Source organism: Protopterus annectens, chromosome 6.part0, assembly GCF_019279795.1.
Source record: "Protopterus annectens isolate FY-2018-M chromosome 6.part0, PAN1.0, whole genome shotgun sequence".
In the NCBI taxonomy this organism is placed as follows: Eukaryota; Metazoa; Chordata; order Ceratodontiformes; family Protopteridae; genus Protopterus; species Protopterus annectens.
The window spans coordinates 1,323,446,920-1,323,466,904 of NC_056737.1; the positions used below are offsets into that span (position 1 = coordinate 1,323,446,920).

Here is a 19,985-nt window from a genome sequence, read left to right on the forward strand (position 1 = left end):
TTACATTCATTTTTATCCTAAGAGTGGAACATTTTTATTAAGGAGACATCTAGGTCTGAATAACATCATCTTGGTGTGGGGACCACTCTGGCCCACATTATCTTTGGTCACTCTGTAAAATTTACTGATGAATTGTGATTCAACTAGCTATAGAACACACTTGACAGTTCATAACAGATAATCAAGCGTTCAAAGTGGCATGTTATGGTTTACTGGTCTAAAAGATAAAGATAAAAACAAGTAAGACCATGATGTAATATTTCAATTTCATATCGCCAGGAGAGCTCTTAAAACTGAATAAGAATCTATTCATCAATATGGTATCTCCCGGAACTTGCCTAAAGAGGGTCTAGGAGGTTATACACTAGCAGGAGGGCGAGTAACTACTACATCAAGTACATTTCAGTAGAAATGGACATTTGGTGATGGACCTGTGCTTCACCAGACTATTGCTGTCCAAAGCTACTTTCTTATACCTCGCTAAAGACAGAAAGAAAGATGCTGCTACTTACAGAGAGTGTAAAAGTATTGGTAAGTGGACATGCAACCTCACTGGTGCAGAAGTGACTTCAACTTCTGGCATCAGTTCCCGTTAACCAGCATTCTGGGTGCTGTAGGGTGAGGTGTAGCTGGGGGTTAGTAACTTGCACTGCATTGTTTGACCCTTGAAGTAGGTGAGGAATTTAACACAGCAGGCTAAAGCCTTCACATGGGGCATGGCTATGACATTCATTTCTCATGTGAGTGGCAGTTTAGTACACATGTGCCCTGGAATTGTTAAATGCATCTAAAACCTCTCTGAACACATCATAAACAAAATGTCTTTGGTGATGACTCAGTCCCAAATGCTACAAGACTTTCATACCTGAGTCAAGGAAACTACCTACTCAGTATTCAACTAAAAAGTGTAGAAATACATGATGCCAGCGAATAAAATGGCCTCTAACTGCAAGGCCAAACTTATATTTTCTTCCCTGATTCTTCAAAGTACCATTAAATGTAGATTAACTGTAATGGAAATAATAATAATACTAATAACAATAATAAGATACTCACATTAATAATTTACACCAAGTTCTAAATACCCATTGTGTGCATACACTTGTATGTGCACGTCTGCATATGTTTTGTCTGTTTTTGTTTCTGTCAGATATATTTGCTACAGCTTACAGTAAGTTGATTTCATATAACCAATTCATTTTTACTGAAGACAAGCTCAGGAAACACTAGGGTATACTACTTTTGTATATCTTGTGTGGGGCTTTGATTTGCTTACCACCCTCTCCAATAAGGAAAATCCTCTCACACCTTCTATTAAGTCAGTCTGAGGTTATACAACCGACACTCAAGAACTCATAGTTAACCCATTGTCAAAGACAATAATGAGGCGAGTGACTCTACTTTTGTGTGACCACCACACACTGTTTGAATCTTTATGAATCCACATAGGGACAGAGTTTTAACCATAGTCTTTCAGGCAGACCATTTCTGAAAACATTCCCTAACAGAACTGACCTGCCACTACTTGGAAAAATTAGTTCATTCTATAGGCTCTGTATCTCACAAAACCAGTCAGGATGTTGACTTACTAAGCATCATACAGCATGTAGCATGCAGACAGCTCTTCCAATTTGTTTTACTTATTTTACACATAATGCAATCACAACTATTGCCCTTTAATATTTTATAGATGCAGTTTTATAACATTAAGATTTCAATCAATAGTGGAATCAGAAAATACAGAATTAAACCTACTTGACTGATTTGTTGTGCATTGTTTTTAGCAAGAATTAGATCTAGAGAGTCCAAAATGCTGGTAAACTTCATGGTGTCTGGACGCTGGCGATATTTTCTCTCACTTAAGATGTCTGCAGCATTCTTCGCTTTCACAACATCTAGGGATCCAACAGGAATCCATCCACATCCTTTTATCCATTCCATATCTGCCTTGTACATATTCTAAAAAGAAAGAAAACATACATATGCATAAATAATTGTTTTAATATGCACACACCCCTCATTTCATGTTTATTAAATGAGAATTCTTACATCGCTTTGAAGTTCATAGGCTTTCTTAGCCTGTATGACATCATTCTGGTCAGGAAGACATGTCCACTGATGAAGGTAAGTGCGGTAGTCAATGTCACTGACCAACGTCTGGCATTTTTTAGCAAGCAAGATGCTCAGCATGTCAACTGGGGTGTTAAAGCTTGTTTTGCTCTTTTCAAAGAACTTCTTATACTCTCTGTCACTCTGGATCTTGGCGACATGCATAGCCCAAACCAGTTTTGGATCATCTTGTATGCTACGGCATCCAACATGGTGGCCTTGCTGCTTGCGATATGCTTCCTTGTATTTATACTGTACAGCAAATAGACATCAGTTGAAATAAGCAAATACAGACATCAGTTGAAATGAGTATACAATACTTCAATGCAATATTACATAAAATGATGTAATGAATTAAATAATTTAAAAATATGACAATTTGTGATTTCTTTTACCTGCCACTGATGATGTCATGCTCTATTTATTTATTTGTTTATTTATTTCATTTGTTAACTGGGTAAGTAAACTGGACCAGGGACCTTTTTCAGCCATGACCCAGGTCACTTAGACAAGAACATTTGTTTACAACAAAAGCTGCTTTCCAAATGACTTGACCCTGCCATTCCATCTCTTGGTTTTGCAAAACCTTAGTACCCCCCCCCCCCATGTTAACTCCAATGGGAAGATCTCCTTATTGGGAGAAACCATGCATGGTGCCCCAAACCATTTGTTGGTCAATGTGGGGTGTGAAGCAACAAGCTCTGAGAGAACAGGTATTGAACAGGGATCAGTCTGCAGCTTGCAGAGATTTTTGACAGCTCTAAATCCCCTCTTTTAGCATGTTGAAATCACCACCATGCTAAGCTAATTAGTAATAAGAAGTGATTTGTTCATCTGTCCCCACCTGGGTCCATACAGAAATCATGTCTTTTCTGACCTGGAGTCTGGAGTTCATCTCCAGTCTCTGGTCTCTGCCAAGATTCAGAGAAATGCCCTGCATATTTCTTCCTCTGGGACAGGTATGCAGACCCTCCCTATGTTGGTGTTAAGGACACAAGCCACTAAATAAAACTGCATCATACTGGCCATTGTCAAAGCTTTGTCTCACTACGCCACCAGAGAGATGATGAGAATTTGTATTTTTGTGCCTCTTTAGAAACATAAATCCCTTAAGTGGAAAATCACTGCATTTGACACTAAAAGAATCTTCTAGAAGGTATTTTATTACTGATTAATACAACAGGGATGCTTACAAAGTACTGAGAGATTCATAAAAATGTTACAGGTCTGCAAAAATGTGTCTTATTATTATATCCTCGCCAAGAGATCAATCAGTGAATCCAGGCAGAGAAGAACTCATTCATTTATATATTTAAAATCAGTTTCTACAGTGCCAAGTAATAATTTATGCCTGACATGGTGGGCACTGCAGGGAAATAACAGATTACCCAGGAGTGTTATGACACCATTCTGGGAAGTCTGCTATTTCCTTATAACACCTACCCTGGAGGATATTAACGTATTTAAAAAGAGTGACCATTTTTAAAATGAAATAATGAACATTACAGTGTTTTACTCTATTTTTTTTTTGTTTTTCTAACATCTTTGACAAAAAATAGTCCATTTTATATTTGTTGATATATTTTCTATATTCCTGCATTTTTATGCAGATTTTTTTTAAAACATTTCCTTTTGAACTTGTCATTCTCTGCCAGGATTCACTGACTGGTTGTGCTCATGCACTACCTCAGGCTAACCCCCCAGGTACTTAACCTAATTAATTAACCTTTTTGTACCTTAATCTTACGCATGTAACTTTATATCTCTATCACTAAGAAATCTCATTGTATATTCTCTCACACCTGTCCTTTACACTAATCTTCTCCAAACTGCCACTCCACCCTCTTTCTCTCCTACAAAACTTTCTTTTCCCAGATAACTACTACTACCTCTATTTTCTTTAATACAGAGTTATACAAGCTCGCTACCACAGTCTACCTAATGTTTCATAGAACTACTTGTCCTCTTAAATTCTACCTCTTGCTAAATCCCTTGCTGCCTTTGTTACATGTCTCTGTACCTCTGCCTGATAGACAGTGGATGTATTATGTAATGCGCTTAACTGTGTAATTTCTCTGTAACCAGCTACCTCATGAAAAAATGTATTTCCCTAAATTCATAGGCTACTGTATGTTATATAATATGCTCTAGATGTATTCATGTAATTGTGTTTTTATGTAAACAATGTATTTTACAAAATATCATTTTTTGTCTTTAAATGAACTTGACTGATATGTTGAGCTTTTCTTCCCGGGCCTCTGCTGAAAATGGCATAAACCCCAATCGGAGCTTCCCAGTAAACAAAAACAAATAAATAAAACTATAAGTATGGTTAGGTTAGCATTTTGTATCTTTTTTAATTATTTTGATAATATACTTTGTATTCCTTTCATCTATGTGCGTGCTTATGTGCATATATAATTTTTATATTTTATGTCTCCTGTTTCCCACTTGGGGACAATTTATATATTTTAATTATATTTTACATTTTTTTTGTAGGTTTTAGTACTTTCCTTTGGTGGCTTGTGGATATATTAGGGTGCTGCCATTTTTACAATCAGCAGAATATTGCAGCTCTTTCATTTTCTCGGCATGCTGCTTCATGGAGGTTGAGTTTGTTTTCAGTCAATATGTGTACTTGTTTATTAAGTTTATAAACTGCACTTTATAAACTTACTCAAAAACCCTCACCCGTAGCATCTTTACTAATACTTCAACTCAGTGGCTCCACATTGTAAACCATAACACTGCACACCCTATCCAACGTTCCTCAATGCAGATTGCTCTGACAAAACTTTAACATCTACCTTAAATTTATTATAATTACTCACTTATTCAACAGCATAACAATTTGACAACTGAACCAACCAACTCCTCATAAATGGTACTCGTTACCTGCATTTCACCTTTTTCTAGTATTATGTACCCTTTTAGCCGTTTCCCTTAACTCAATCACATCCCTCCTAACTTTGATAAAAAATATTATCTTAGATTTCATAGGAACTTATATACTTGTTAAAATATATTTTAGCTCCTAGTAGTTTTTGTATATGTTTTAGATTTTTGGACAATATCTCATAAAAAATTTTCAATAAAACCAAGTTTAAAACATGTATGCTTAAATAGACTAAAATAAAATAGCTGGAAATATCCAATTAATAACAAGAACAATATGAGTATCTGGGCCAAGAACTTAAATGGTGTAGATATGTTTAACAAAGCAATATCACAGCCATACAAATGTTTTATTTTAAACCAAAAATTGCTCCAGCAGAAATATCTCCTTCACAGTTCTGATCACTTTTCTCAACCAAGGCAAGACAAACCTACATCAAAGAAATATATAATTTGGTCCATGTCATCTTGTCATTGCAACTTAAAGCAGTGCCCACTAAAATAATTGTCTGATGTAGTTTTAAAGTCAACATACCTACTGTTTCTACCTTTTATGCTGACAGTTGCAGAATGTTCTGAATATAAACAGTGCACCAGAAATTTTGATTATATGTTAACATTTATCAGACATTTTGATGATAAATTATATTTCATATAATTAGAAAAGTATGTATTACCTCACTTGCAATATCTCTTGATGCTTTTGCGGCACGGACAGAAATTGCATCAGCCCGCAAATCATAACCTTTCTTCTTTGATTCTTCCATGGCAAGTTTATATAATTTCTGTAAAAAGGAAATATGTTTATTTCAGTCCTTTTCTTAGTTAAAATCTTATATTTCAGCATTTTAAAATAGCTTTATTTTACATACTTCCCATTAATGACTAGACATAGTCAACTATACCTTTTTAATTTTTACAGTGGTCTTTAAAATAACAACCAATTTTAGTACCTACATTTTTTACATGTACACACATTGTAAAACACTTGGAAATATATTGACAAAATAGTAGCTTGTAAGAAGTATATAGATAAGGTCAACTTCAGCTTAACAGATTTTGTATTTTAGAGATCTCTAAATATAACAGCATACCTACCTCACTAAAATTGATTCTATTTTGCTTTGAAAGCATGATTTCTGGTGTATCAGGCATTACATGGATTGTAGTTTTGTCAGCATTCCAAGCTTCAGTGTAGAGACGCTATGAAAAAAATCAACAATGGTTATAAATATGGTAATCAGACTAACCCTCATTATTTATATGTAGAGAGATAGATAAATAGGGTCTATAGTACATCATCAAACGCTTAAAAAAGCGAACTATGATTAATCGACCTCATGCAAGTGAAAGCTTACAATGTCAAAACCTCAGAACAGCGATTTTTTTCCAGTTGGAAAAAATCGCTGCTTCAAAAAAAAAAAAAACAAAAAAACTTTAAAATATTATACCCCCCTGCTTAAATATACCAACTCCGAGATTGCACTACAGTGCCGAAAACGGCAAAGTAGTGGAAGCGACCAAGGGAATTCTTTCCCAGGGAAATAATTCACTTAAAAGCCACTTCGCTATTTTGCCTTTTCATTCTTTTACGTTCGATCAAGACGCATTTGACAGAATGCATCTTCAATCACGTAATAGGAACCCAGATAAATATGCTATGCAATAGTGATTTTTATTTTCTAACAATATTTCATGATATCAAAGTATATATCACTTTACACATAATAGATTAACTATGCTGATTTTTGCAATTGTTAAGTTTGTTGATACAATATATTTTTTTTTTTTTTTGATATGTTGATACCTTGTTGATGTTCACAGCATTTGTCTTTGCAAGCACCAGATCCATCGAGTCAGGTATGCTGGTAAACTTGAGGGTTTCAGGGTGCTGGCGGTAATTCCTTTCACTCAGAATTTCAGCAGCTTTCTTTGCCTTTTCAACATCAAGTGATCCAATGGGAACCCAGCCTATACCTTTCAACCACTGTTCATCCGACTTGTATATAATCTGTTTAGAAATGTAAAATAATGTAAATAAAAATGAAACATTTTTATATGATTTTTTTTAGTCTTGAAGCACATATCTGCATACATTTAGCAGCTGTATCTTCTAATTTCACTGTTTACCTCTGTCTGAAAATGCTTATATTTGAATATGTCATTATCTTGCACCCCATTATTGTTATCTGACAATTTGTATAGTATCTGACAGAGTTATAGCTTAGAGATGTCATCAATACAGAGGATTAACACTGAAACAAACTTTTATAAAAATTCTGCTCTGCTAATATCAATGAGTTCTGAAAATAGTATGTAAAATATTAAAAAGTCAGAGTGATGTTTTGCTATGAAGTTGATTATCTTGAATCAATTTCTTGAACACATACTCTAGTTGTGCTCAGAAACCCAGTCATAATATTATAGGGGATTGCATGATGTACTGGTTAAGTTCTTTACTTTACAGATACAAGATACAGAGCTTGATTCTGACCTCTGGTTATTGGCTAGGCTTAGTCTACAGACAGGTGCCTTAAATATTTGCATATATCTAAAACAAACTTTGCAGAACAGCAGTTGAAATAAATAACTTATATTCAACTATATTATATTAATTATGCAGACCAAAACATAGAGAAATCTGTACATAGTTTGAAAAAATATATATAAAAAAATGGGTAGCTTGTGACAAGTATATACACTGGCCAAGAAGCAGGTATGACAGCCTTCATGTGAATTGGAAGTGGTGTGGTAGAAACTGTGTAAGATAGTGAGTTCGCAATGCAGTTTACTAGTTGCACCTATTTCCACAATGTCACATTTCACTCTGAGCAGCTGGGAATCATGTGGTATATTTCACAATATACTAATCATGATGCCAGTGTCCAGCACAAAACACTTTTGCCCTATCCTCCCCAAAAAGTATTTAACAAGTCTAATGTAATGCATTCACCAAATGTAGTTTCTTACCCTCACCAAATGTAGTTTCTTACCCTCAGACTACTACACTGCAGTGGTGGTGCTGCGGTAGCGTTGTCACCTCACAGTAAGACGTTGTCCTGTTCAATTCCCAGCTAGAGCGTCTTCTGTGTGAAGACATGAGTGAATGGACGTACCTTCGTTGAAGGTTGTGCGTCAGGGCCGGCAACTCGGCATGTAAAAATCTACTGCCAATCATTAGCAGACCGGAGTTCCGCTGTGGCGACCCCTAACCGGGAAAAGCCGAAAGACACAACAACAACAACCCTCAGACTACCCTATCCAGCAGATTCATCCTTCACCTCCTTCCTCCAAAAATATACACCTATGATTCAATGAGCATTGGCTGTCTGATAGGGCATAATTGTTCTCATAAAAGTACCAGCAATCTTTCTAGAGCATCTGAAGCAATCATGCAGTACAATAAATCACACACTTTTCATAGTTAGCCAAATTTTTTTTAATAAGCCAGGAGGATTCATCCTATTAACAAAAACAGTCTTCTTCCCTTGATCCCTTGTGCGCAGCATTGTAAATAAATCTGAAGGCTAAATCTGTAGCATTGCAAACAAGATATTTAACAAACTGAACTTCATTGCCAGAACCCTAGTCATGCTTTTTACATTGTCTGACTGCTTGTCTTACTGCTATCACTGTCATTACTTCTTTTAATACTCTGATATGCACAAACGGTGAAACAGACACATGCAGGACTGCAAACTTAGCAGCACATTCTCCTTCTCCAGTTGTACTTCTCAGCTCCTTCTGCAGTTCACTCTTTCCACCGCAGATTTTAGGATCCCATACTCTGTTCTCCAGCATGTATCATTCCACTTGTAGAACTGGAGATTCTGCAGACCATTCAGCTTCATCTACAATTGCCAGCTCTTCAGCCTAGGAAGCATTCTGCCTTGCTTTATTAGTCATATCTGCTTCTGGAGATACTAGAATAGTTCTTTCCTCTATTTGAGCTCTACAGTTCAAAGACTAGAAGCATTGTGGCATTCTCAGAATGCTGACATAAATGCCTAACTCTCATCTTTTGTTATCTTAACCTCCATTACAACTACATTGTTCACAGGTTCGTAATTCCATAGGTAAGTACTAGATTAGCTGCTCTTGTGGGTCATTTTAAGCCTAGCCAGTTTCCCTTTTTGTACTTCATATAACCTATCCTATTTGGTTTATAGATTGGTTTTACCCATCCCATGGTTATATATTACCCCTAATGATAATTACTGGGATTGTAACATAGATAATTGGAGGGGACTCATGCATGGGATAAAGCATTTAGGAGTTGTCTCTGTCCATTAGTAGTACAGGGGGCAGTCCTGGGGTAAATTTCTGTTTCCTATCCATAGATCTAACTTGTGGTTAAATATGGACAGTGATGAACTTTTTTTTATGTGGATGAGGAGTCTTTTCCAGATCAGCATTATCCTCTGCGAGATATACCTGCCCCTCCAAACCATTCTTTTGCTGTTGCAGAAGAAATTTAGATTCGTAGACTGAGTATTGTATTTCTGATGCCATTAGACTTACTGATGTGCAGTAAAGATGTACAGTAAAACCATCAGTAATGGGTTAGGGGATGTCTTGTATTCCAGATGCAGGTTTCTTCTTAGCAGTCTGTAGGATAGCGAGTATAGTGACAGGGCTTTGAGTTGGTCCATATGGGAAATGCTGTTTATGTCTTGTATCCTTTTAGTAAGGTATCTGTAGGATAGCGAGTATAGTGACAGGGCTTTGCGTTGGTCCATATGGGACATCCTGTTTAGGTCTTATATCCTTTTAGTAAGGTATCTGTAGGATAGCGAGTATAGTGACAGGGCTTTGAGTTGGTCCATACGGGACATGCTGTTTAGGTCTTATATCCTTTTAGTAAGGTATCTGTAGGATAGCGAGTATAGTGACAGGGCTTTGAGTTGGTCCATATGGGACATGCTGTTTAGGCCTTGTATCCTTTTAGTAAGGTATCTATAGGATAGCGAGTATAGTGACAGGGCTTTGAGTTGGTCCATATGGGACATGCTGTTTAGGCCTTGTATCCTTTTAGTAAGGTATCTATAGGATAGCGAGTATAGTGACAGGGCTTTGAGTTGGTCCATATGGGACATGCTGTTTAGGTCTTGTATCCTTTTAGTAAGGTATTTGTAGGATAGCGAGTATAGTGACAGGGCTTTGAGTTGGTCCATATGGGACATGCTGTTTAGGTATTGTATACTTTTAGTAAAGTATCTGTAAGATAGCGAGTATAGTAATAGGGCTTTGAGTTGGTCCATATGGGACATGCTGTTTAGGTCTTGTATCCTTTTAGTAAGGTATCTCTATGGGCATTCCAGCTGTTGCTTATGCCTTGACAGATACATGCATGATTGGCCTAATGAGGGCTGAGTGAAGGGGAGCAATGACATCCCTACATGTAGGCACAATCCCTTTGTTTATATGCTGTGCAATATAGAAGGACTTTCTCACAACAACAGACACACATTTGTTAAAAGTTAGGTCACTGTCCACATATATTCCCAAATCTCTAACAGCTGAGTCAACTCTTAGGGGTGTATTGTCAATGTAGTAGTTCCATGGAGTAGATGATTTCCCAAAGGATACAACAATGCATTTTTGGCACTGCGGTGGTGCAGTGGTTAGCGTTGCCACCTCACAGCAAGAGGTTATCTGGTTCGATTCTCAACTGGGGTACCTTCTGTGCAGAGTCTGCATGTCCTCCCTGTGGTCGTGTGGGTTTCCTCTGGGTGCTCTGGTTTCCTCCCACATCCCAAAGACATGCTGTAGGTGGATTGAACACTCTAAATGGGCTCTAGGCATGAGTGTGTGCATGCATGTGTGTGTGCCTTCCATGGAAGGTTGGGTGTCAGGCTGGCAACTCGACACCGTAAAACTCCATTGCCAATCATGAGTGGACAGGTGATCTGCTGTGGTGACCCCTAACCGGGAAAAGCCAAAAGAAGAGGTTTTAATCCCTGATTTTGGAATCAGTTATTTATTTGGGATAAACCTTTCTGCAGGATGGCTAATTAATTTTGGGAGTCAATGACTGCTTCTAGCTTATAGTCATCTGCAAACTTAGTCAGCCAGAGCCTATTGGTATTGGCTTTTACTTCACAAAAATAGATGCCAAACAGTAGAGGTCCCAGCACAAAACACTGAGGAATGCCACTGGTGACTAGTCTCTTTGTGGACTCTTTATCTTTCAAAATCCTGGTCAGGTTTCAGAAGCATTTATTTCAATGTGCAAAACTGTTATAGGCAGTTTTGCTGAGGGAAATATGGGTTTCCATTTCAGAGATCAGTGTAGGACCACTGTGGTAAGAAGTCTCTGTTCTGTAGTGCTAATCAGTCATGTACATTTCCCCAGAAAGAATGGCTATACATTGCTATTCATGGTGTGAAGTGAAGAAGTGTACACCCCTATGCTGTCTTTTGATGGTGTGCACTTGTTCAGTACTATGGCAGGAGTAATACTGCCAGCGCCATGGGAGATAAGTATTGTGAAGCTGCATGTATTTGTGTGTGTGTGCATGTGTGTGCATGTGTGTGTCTGTGTGTGTGTGTATGTGTCTGTGTGTGTGTGTGTGTGTGTGTGTGTCTGAGTGTGTGTGTGTGCGTGTGTGTGTGCACGTGCGCATGTGCATGTGGGATGTGTGTGTGTGTGTGTGTGTGTGTGTCCACGCATGTGCATATATGTGTGTGCGTTTGTGTGTGTGTGTGTGTGTGTGTGTGTGTATGTGTGTATGTGTGTATGTGTGTGTGTGTGTGTGTGTGTGTGTGTGTGTGTGTGTGTGTGTGTGTGTGTATATATATATATATCAGAAGACAACACTCTTTGAAGAACAGAGGAGCCTTTACATAAATATATCCACATTTTATGTATTCAGCATAAACAGCACTTTGATCACTCTGTAAAAGGTCCCAAAAGATTGTAGATGATACTCAGTCAAAAATCCAATAAATAATAAATAGAATATAGTTTAAGCCTTCATGTATAGTTTTGTCCTTGTGAAATAGGTGAAATAGATGTGTTACTGGATGGTGATAGCTTTTGATATTTTCTTTGTTGGAAAAGTGTGGCCTAGTCACATTTTCCTATATTGTAGCACCTAATGTTTTAGACGACAAGAATACATAAAGTGTAGCTAATGAACAAAATGTTTCTTTACAAAAATGAACCAACAAATCACTTTCTAACAATATGTACTCATCTAAATCATCTTAAAATAGTCCAGTCATGAAAAGGTTTTGTTACTTTTAGGAATAGTTTAAAGACTGCTGTTCATTATCTGATTGTATTACTTTACTATGCTCATAATAATATGTACATGCATTTCACCATATCACAATATGCATAAAAACAAACTCGTACATATAAAACTTACATCGCTCTGTAGATCATAGGCCTTCCTGGCTTGAATGACATCATTCTGATCTGGGAGACATGTCCACTCATGTAGGTAAGTGCGGTAGTCAATGTCACTGACCAAGGTCTGGCATTTCTTAGCAAGTAAAATGCCGAGCATGTCCACTGGAGAATTGTAGCTTGTTTTGCTCTTTTCAAAGTTTTTCTTATATTCTCTGTCACTCTGGATCTTGGCGACATGCATTGACCACACCATTTTAGGATCATCCTGCAAGTTGCGACATCCAACGAGGTGGCCTAGTTGCTTGCGATATGCTTGTTTGTATTTATACTGAAAGACATGAATGAAGCTGTGTTACAATTTGGTGTAGGCAGTGTTAGACACAGTGGTCAAGATTCCAAAAGAGCTGCTGTTGTGTAAATCTGTCCTGATTCTGAAAGTCTTGCTCTCAGTGTAAGTCATGTACTTCAGTATAAAAAAGCTTATCTATAAACAGGCTTACACCAGGGTTCAGATTTCAAAAGACCTGCTCTTAATGTAAGTGGTCACTAACACTGACAGCAGGTCTTCTGGAATCAGGCAATGTATTTTAAAATCTGACTGAATAAAATGTGACATTTTTGCAAGTGGAATTAAACCTTATGAAATGTAAGTCAACGCTGGCTAAATGATCTGTATACATTATTTAGTTTTGAATTAAAACGCTATTTATTTTTTCATTGAGTATAGAAATTAATTTTAACAATCTCTGATACCACTCTTCTTAAGCAGAAGAAATCTTTACTGTAGTTTATCATAGTTTATCTGGCATGTCAGTTGCTACTTACATCACTGGCGATATCTCTGGACGCTTTGGCAGCTTTGACAGATATGGCATCTGCTCGCAAGTCATAACCCTTCTTCTTGGCCTCTTCCATTCCAAGCCTGTAGAGTTTCTGAATAAACAAAATACATTTATAAGTTATATTACAGTACACACTGTTCAATCCCTTCTTACATTACTCAGCAGTGAAATGTTTGCTAATATGTGGTGGGCAGAAAAAATGACCTCTACTTTCTCTCCAATGCTTCTTTCAATTTCTTACATCTCTTTTAGCCAAAGAAATGGTGAAAGGAGGAGGTATTTGCCTAATGGCAGTCTCAGAAAGCACAGAGAGTCTGACTACGTGATTCAGAATGCGTCTTCAGACACATGTGGCAATCAGTGTAAAATTCCTTTCCAGTTTTCCCATTGACTAATCTGCTTTACAAGCAAAATATAAGTTAATAAATAAATAAAAAATAACCTGCTAGCCAATAATGTATTAATAATGTATCTTATGTCTATTCTATATGAAAGACAATGAATTAGTAAATACTATTAAATGTCACTTTTTCCCTCCTGTCTGCTAACCATCAGTCTGCTCCCTGCCAAATGGACCATTTGTTATGCATCCCCCTTTCTTCAGGTGTGAGAGATGACAAAGAAGGGTTGTCACTTAGGCAGGAGTAGGAGTTTTCTTGCTTTTCTAACCATACTCTCCATAGCATATGCCCAATTACACAATTCAGGGTCTGACATGCAATGAGCTTTGGCAAGGATGTGCTAATTACTTACACATGTTTTGTGACCCTTCAAGTCTGCCCTGCCCACCCCATGAACCATTGCTTCCATGTGGTCTCCAGTAACTATTAGTGATAATACCATGGGACCTTGTACCCCCCAGGCATGATTCACACTCCCTCTCCTGAAAACAGGTGAGTTGTCAAAGCTGCAGGATTCCTCCCCTCCACTGGCTAGCTCCAACAGACACATGAGAAACTAATTCAGCTTGCACTACCTGGATCATAGTTGGGGATTCATCTTTGTGTGCCAAAATACCTGGTGAAAACGTATCCATAAAACTCACAGTCAGTAAGATAGAAGGTAGATGGGGCATAGTTCTCTAAGGAAGAAGTGCCCTAAAAAACTGGGTGCAGTCTTTAAAACTGGAGTGGTAAACATAGGGCACAAGAATATGTCTGCACAGAATTAATTAATTAATGAACTTACTTTTTGTACACACGGCTGTCCTACTATGTATAATCTGTTTTCAGGAGAAACCTGAGATGGTATCCATACTAACTTGGGTAAATATGGCCATGACGTTTGGGAAATTTCCTTTCACTTACTGGGTAATGCAATGAGTAAAGATGTCAGATATTAGTATTGAGGACAATGAGATTGAACAACTGCACAGTCTTCTGACTTTAGACGAACCCCATTCCTCAGACACAAAAGGGGAGTGACATGGTGAATCAGATGGTGGCGTCTGATCACCAAGTGATTATGGAAGTTGTGATGATAGGTGGTACTGCCAGCCATGCCAGGGAGAAGTCGGGCAGTGGATGTATGACTTGTGCCAGCACAGCAAGCTATAATTTTGTAAATAATTGTATGTCATTAGTATATCAAACTGATCTGGATGGATGCTTGTGCTGAAAATGTATTTGTGAGCTTTGCTTGTGTTAATTGTGTTACAATGTTTCAACAATGCACCCTTCTGAAATGAAGAGAAATGTACATGTATTATGGTATCTGAATTAAATGTATATAGACGAAATTGGCACAGCAATGGTTAACCAGCTGGCTTATTTTAAGACATATAAGGGAAATGTAAATTTGCTGTGAAATCACTGAATGGCGCCTCACAGTGCTGAATAGGCCCGGAGACAGTAGGTCTCAGAGCAGCCATTATCTGTTAGCTTTTGTAAAGAAAGGGGGAAGTGTTGTAAATGTTTCTGGCTCCTAGGCTTAGCCATAAAAGCTTTAAATGTGTATTGTAGCAGTCTGATAAAGTCCTGTTTCAAATTTCAATATCAAGATATTGTGGGAACCTAGAGTCAGGTGACCAGATGAGGTCATTCTGCAAGTCATCTTGGATATTATATTTTACAGGAAGTAATGTCAGAGGATAGAGTATTCTGTTTGGGGCCTGACTAGAATGCCTACTCACGTATTTCAACTTGCCTTGCCCAAGTAAGTTATTAGGGAACAGTATAATTCTCTTAGATTCAGTCAGGAATATAGTGAAGCTTAGTTTAGAGACTGTTTTTCTTTATTTGTATGAGTCTATCCATCAATGTTAATTTCAATATTTCCTGTGATTTGAACTCTGTGGTTTACTATGTGTGTATATATATATATATATATATATATATATATATATATATATATATATTCAGTATTTCCATGTTCTTTTATTTATTATTAAATATATTTAAAACTTTTATTGTAGCTGGTCCTTAATATCTAAACTTTGGGAGTACTTATATTTATGTGGTGACACTGTGTGGGCCACTCTAGACGGCTTAGCCATCTTGGTGAACTGCTACCATTTGTATTAGCATTAATATTACACAGTATAATTGGACACACTTTGTTAAGGGCCTTAGAGTAGCTGATTGTGAAATGTCTTGTGGCAGTGATAACTACCATATACTCTGGGCAGAAAGTGGCACAGTAGGTTCATCTGTGCCAGCCTTTCCCAGGTGTGTGTGTGTGTGTGTGTGTGTGTGTGTGTGTGTGTGTGTGTGAAAAATCAAATCTCTCAGTGTGTGTGTGCCAGCTACTTGGGACAGGGGCATGAATCACTGGGTTTACAGAGAGGGTGCTGGAGAACTTGGCTTGGACATTTGGCTGAGGACCTAACTGTACAGCTGTACCAGTGGGGAGTCTTATTGGGATCTGGATAGAAACAGATACAGAGACATCCAGACCCTGGGCTGAGTGTGTTCCTTGTGTGCTCTGAGGGGAAATTGTACTTAATGCAGAGAAGTCTTCATCTGGAAATACTGAGTGTATCCATTTGTACTCCAAGTGCATGTCACTGTCCAGTGTCAGTGGTAAGGATAGCTTCCTTGATTATTGGCCCAGCATGCGGACATCACATATTGGTGGCCATCACATATTGGCAGCAGTGGAGGGCATCACAGAAGTTTTAGTTGGCTCTGTTCTTTCTGTGGGTGCTTCTGCTCTATTGAATATGCTGCATTTTCCTGTGCCTCAGACAGATACACGGCCCATGGAATCTGCAGAATGAGTGTCATGTATATGTTGAGGTGTATTCTGGTCAGACAGCAGCATTTCCAGATGTGCTGAAAGAGTATACTGGCCAACGGAGTGGAGGAGTTTATTTATTTATTTTTTACTTTGTTTTCAGTTGAAGTGTATTAAGGTGAAATATGTGGATTGTTGTTTTTTTGGGACACTGTGGTGAAGTCTGAGGGGATTGTCATACCACAACTAAGGGATATAGCTCAGTTTGTTTCAGACACCTTTGAAGATGAGTCAGTATTTGTTAAAGTATGTACTGATTCTGATAAGATGTAGGCCAAGTTGTCATTGCCTGACTTTTTGCTTCAGGCTTTGTAATTAAATAGTTGATGGGGTGTGTAAATCTTTGAAATATTTATATTGTGGTAGGTGGCATTTGAACAGGATTGAGCTAGTGTGTATTATGCTTGGGTTTCTGCATACAGTATTGAACCATTTGGGGATTAGGGCAAAAGATGTGTAGAAACTATTGCTGCATATGTGAACGGTGTTTTTTAATACACACTGACCATCAGTTTATTGTCCATAACTATCACTGTGGTGCACATTATGCAGGTGAAACAAAAATATATTTTTTTCTTTTGTGGGTGGTTGATTGGTACATTTTCATTCTAACTGTATCACACTATTTTGTTTGTCTATAGGAAACCTGGACATTCTATTGATTTTTATGACAAGTCTTTCATACGTGTTGCAGTCTGGGCCATTTATCGGTCAACTGCTCTAAGAGCAACCAAGCAGTATTTCCTCTGATTATGCATGAGTGGGGATGAATATAAGTCTTCTATATGTTTTCTTGTGGTGATATTAGAGTAAATATGCAATATCTTGTAAAGAAGTGGTGATTGCTGACTCTCGTTTTCATGGATTTTTGGTGCAGTTCTGATTCTACGGTGCTTTGGCATGAGGTAGAGGTTGAGGTGACTGATTATCCATAGCTTACAGAAGAGGGTGCTTTTAGACTTGTAGAATTTCTTTTTCACATGTAGGGATTGGCAATGAATGTGAATGAATGTTGGAGGTTTCAGTTTAAGAGGATGGGAGGTGCTGGTATTCCTTCTGAGAAGAGAAAAACCTAAAAGGAAGCTATTCAGCATGAAGATGGACTTTGCTAATGTTAACAGACTTAAGTCCTTCCAAGAAGATGGGAGTCGATAGAAATGCTATGACAGCTGTCAGTTAATGTTTGATTTTGCAGGTTTCTGGGACAGTGCACAATTTGGGCAAAAATAATTGCTTGATTTTTGAGCTGTCAGGGGGTTTAGTCCTTTTGTAGGCTAGCTAATATTTTGCTGAACTCTGAGTTCTAGATTACTAGGAACTTTTTTGTTTTGTCAGGAATGGCTGTAGGTATAGATGTTTTCTTAGGTGATGTCTAATAGATACTTTTAAGTGCTTATGCTCCTATGATGGCCAAGTTGTGTACTGCACTTTGGGAGACATAATAGTCTTGGCTGCACTGCAAGTTTCCTATAGTATGTTGGTGGTGGGAAGATATTTCAATAGCGTATTGATTAATGTTAGGATGCAGATGGGGGAGGGGCGATTTTCAGATATGGATTGTAGATTTTGACAGGAGTTATTTTCTTGTTATACTATGACTGCTGTTGTGCCTGGTACCCCTACTTACTATTGCGGGGACTATACTAAGAGATTAATTTTACAGCCTATTGAAACAAAAGGTCTGTTGCTGTATATATGTGAGATGTGTGTGTTGCAGCAGACAGAAAATATGGTTGAACACAGGCTATGACTGTCAGGCATCACAGCAGACTTGTACATGAGATCACACTTCCATGGTAGAAACATGTTTGTTTATAGGTTCAGGAGTCACATATAATGTGTTATGCCAATACTGGAGGATGATTATAAGTCCATCATGAGACAACTGCTCAGAAAAAAAGTCAGATAAAACAATGACAATTAATTTGCTTTTTGAGATCAGTTTATTTTTTCTGTTGGGGCAAGTTCTCAAACCTTCCATGCAGAAGGCTTTGTTCTCTCTAGCTTGTGAACTTAATGTAACAAACTCTGAAATCACAATACCGTGGCTAAAAAGAGAATACCACGCACTCAGCAATCTCATTTGGCAAATGTATGTTTTAGCCAAATGCTACCAATCAAGCACTTAGCCATCATACAACTGGTAAGATACCTGTATATATGCACATCGTTTATATGTGCCCTAAGAAAGCCCAATGGCATGTAATCATGGAAGAGTTCAGCATGGTCTGTAGTTACAAATGAGGTGAATAGTCATGGTACAATCATGCTGTTAGAGGCATTCCTCACAAAATGCATTCATGTTACTGTGGCAAGATCACAGTCATTAAATATCTGTAGCAGCACATTATGTAATGCATTTTTGTCAGTTTAATAATATATTCTCTTGATGAGACAGTCTCTCCTAATGATTCTATGCAGATGATATTCTTTTTTCCCTGATCACCAGTGGTCATCAAACCCCCTTCTACGTACCCAACTGACTAATTTGTTCCCTCAGAGGCAAGACTTCTATTGCCCATTTGTTCCTCTTGGGTGCAAGGGGCAAGTGGCACCAGAGATGCCATCATACTACTTAGGGAATAAAGGGTTTTCTTTCTAACCCTGCCTTTCCAGTGAGTAGACCTGCCTTATAGTTTTGAGTTTCATGTGCAAAGGTCTTTAGCAAAAGAGTTACAAAACCCACTTCCATGAGCGATTTAGCTGCTCAGAAGTCCATGCTCCATCCTTGCAAACCATGCCTCCATGTGATATCTGGTCTCCACTGGGGGTTCTAGCATGGACTGTATACACAAGGCATGTGTACTGCCACCCTTCCCTCGAAGAAGAGTACTGCCTCATCACTCTGTTCTTTCCCCTTACCAATTTCTGGAAACAAGGGTGCGATCTGAACCTGATTCATCTGGGTCATAGTCAGGATGTTTTCCCACTGTACAACAGATCTGGCTTGAACAGATGATATACCCTTGTCCTTTAATTCCTGAATATGTCACATATATGGTAAGTAAGGTTTTGGCAATACATCACATCCCCATTGTGGTGTATGTGCCCCTGAGCATGACATAGGGCATACGTCTCTATGCTTCTTTGTTTCTCTCTCTCCTTCTCTCTCTCTCTCTCTCTCTGTCCTTTCTTTTACATACTAACCATTCTACGGGGTCCTGTAGTGTCTGCTGTGTGCAGTAAAGGCTGCTGATTGACCATTACTGCCATTGCCTCACTCTCTTCTATAGTCCAGCACCAGTGGGTATGCACCTCTGTTCTGTGGTCCAGTGCACATATTCTTCACATTGTTTATTGCTGTGCAGTTGGCAGTATGTTCTGAAAATCCCCACCATATTTGTTGTGCTCCATTTTACTCTGTGTGCCAGCTTTCTCACCAAGTGTGCGTGCTGTCAGGTTACCTTTCTTGTTGTGAACAGACGCCATCATTTATTGAATTGCTGTATCATTTGTTCATGCTGCATGTCTCACAGTATAAGTACCTGTCTCCTCCTCCTCCTCCCTCAGTGCCTTTCTGTTGTGGTCTATTGTAGTATTGCTGGCTC

At 38.1% G+C, this 19,985-nt stretch overlaps 1 protein-coding gene across 13 annotated transcripts in view; it reads right to left on the reverse strand.

The window, feature by feature from the left end:
- NEB (nebulin) overlaps positions 1-19,985 on the reverse strand; it is a 619,289-nt gene that overhangs the window by 307,928 nt on the left and 291,376 nt on the right. For all 13 annotated transcript variants that reach the window (XM_044074886.1, XM_044074893.1, XM_044074887.1 and 10 more), the window contains 7 exons: positions 13,187-13,294; positions 12,378-12,689; positions 6,812-7,015; positions 6,103-6,207; positions 5,682-5,789; positions 2,050-2,361; positions 1,756-1,959 (listed from right to left, as the gene is read on the reverse strand). In XM_044074886.1, coding sequence (XP_043930821.1) covers positions 1,756-1,959; positions 2,050-2,361; positions 5,682-5,789; positions 6,103-6,207; positions 6,812-7,015; positions 12,378-12,689; positions 13,187-13,294 — 1,353 coding nt within the window. The remainder of the gene's footprint in view (positions 1-1,755; positions 1,960-2,049; positions 2,362-5,681; positions 5,790-6,102; positions 6,208-6,811; positions 7,016-12,377; positions 12,690-13,186; positions 13,295-19,985) is intronic.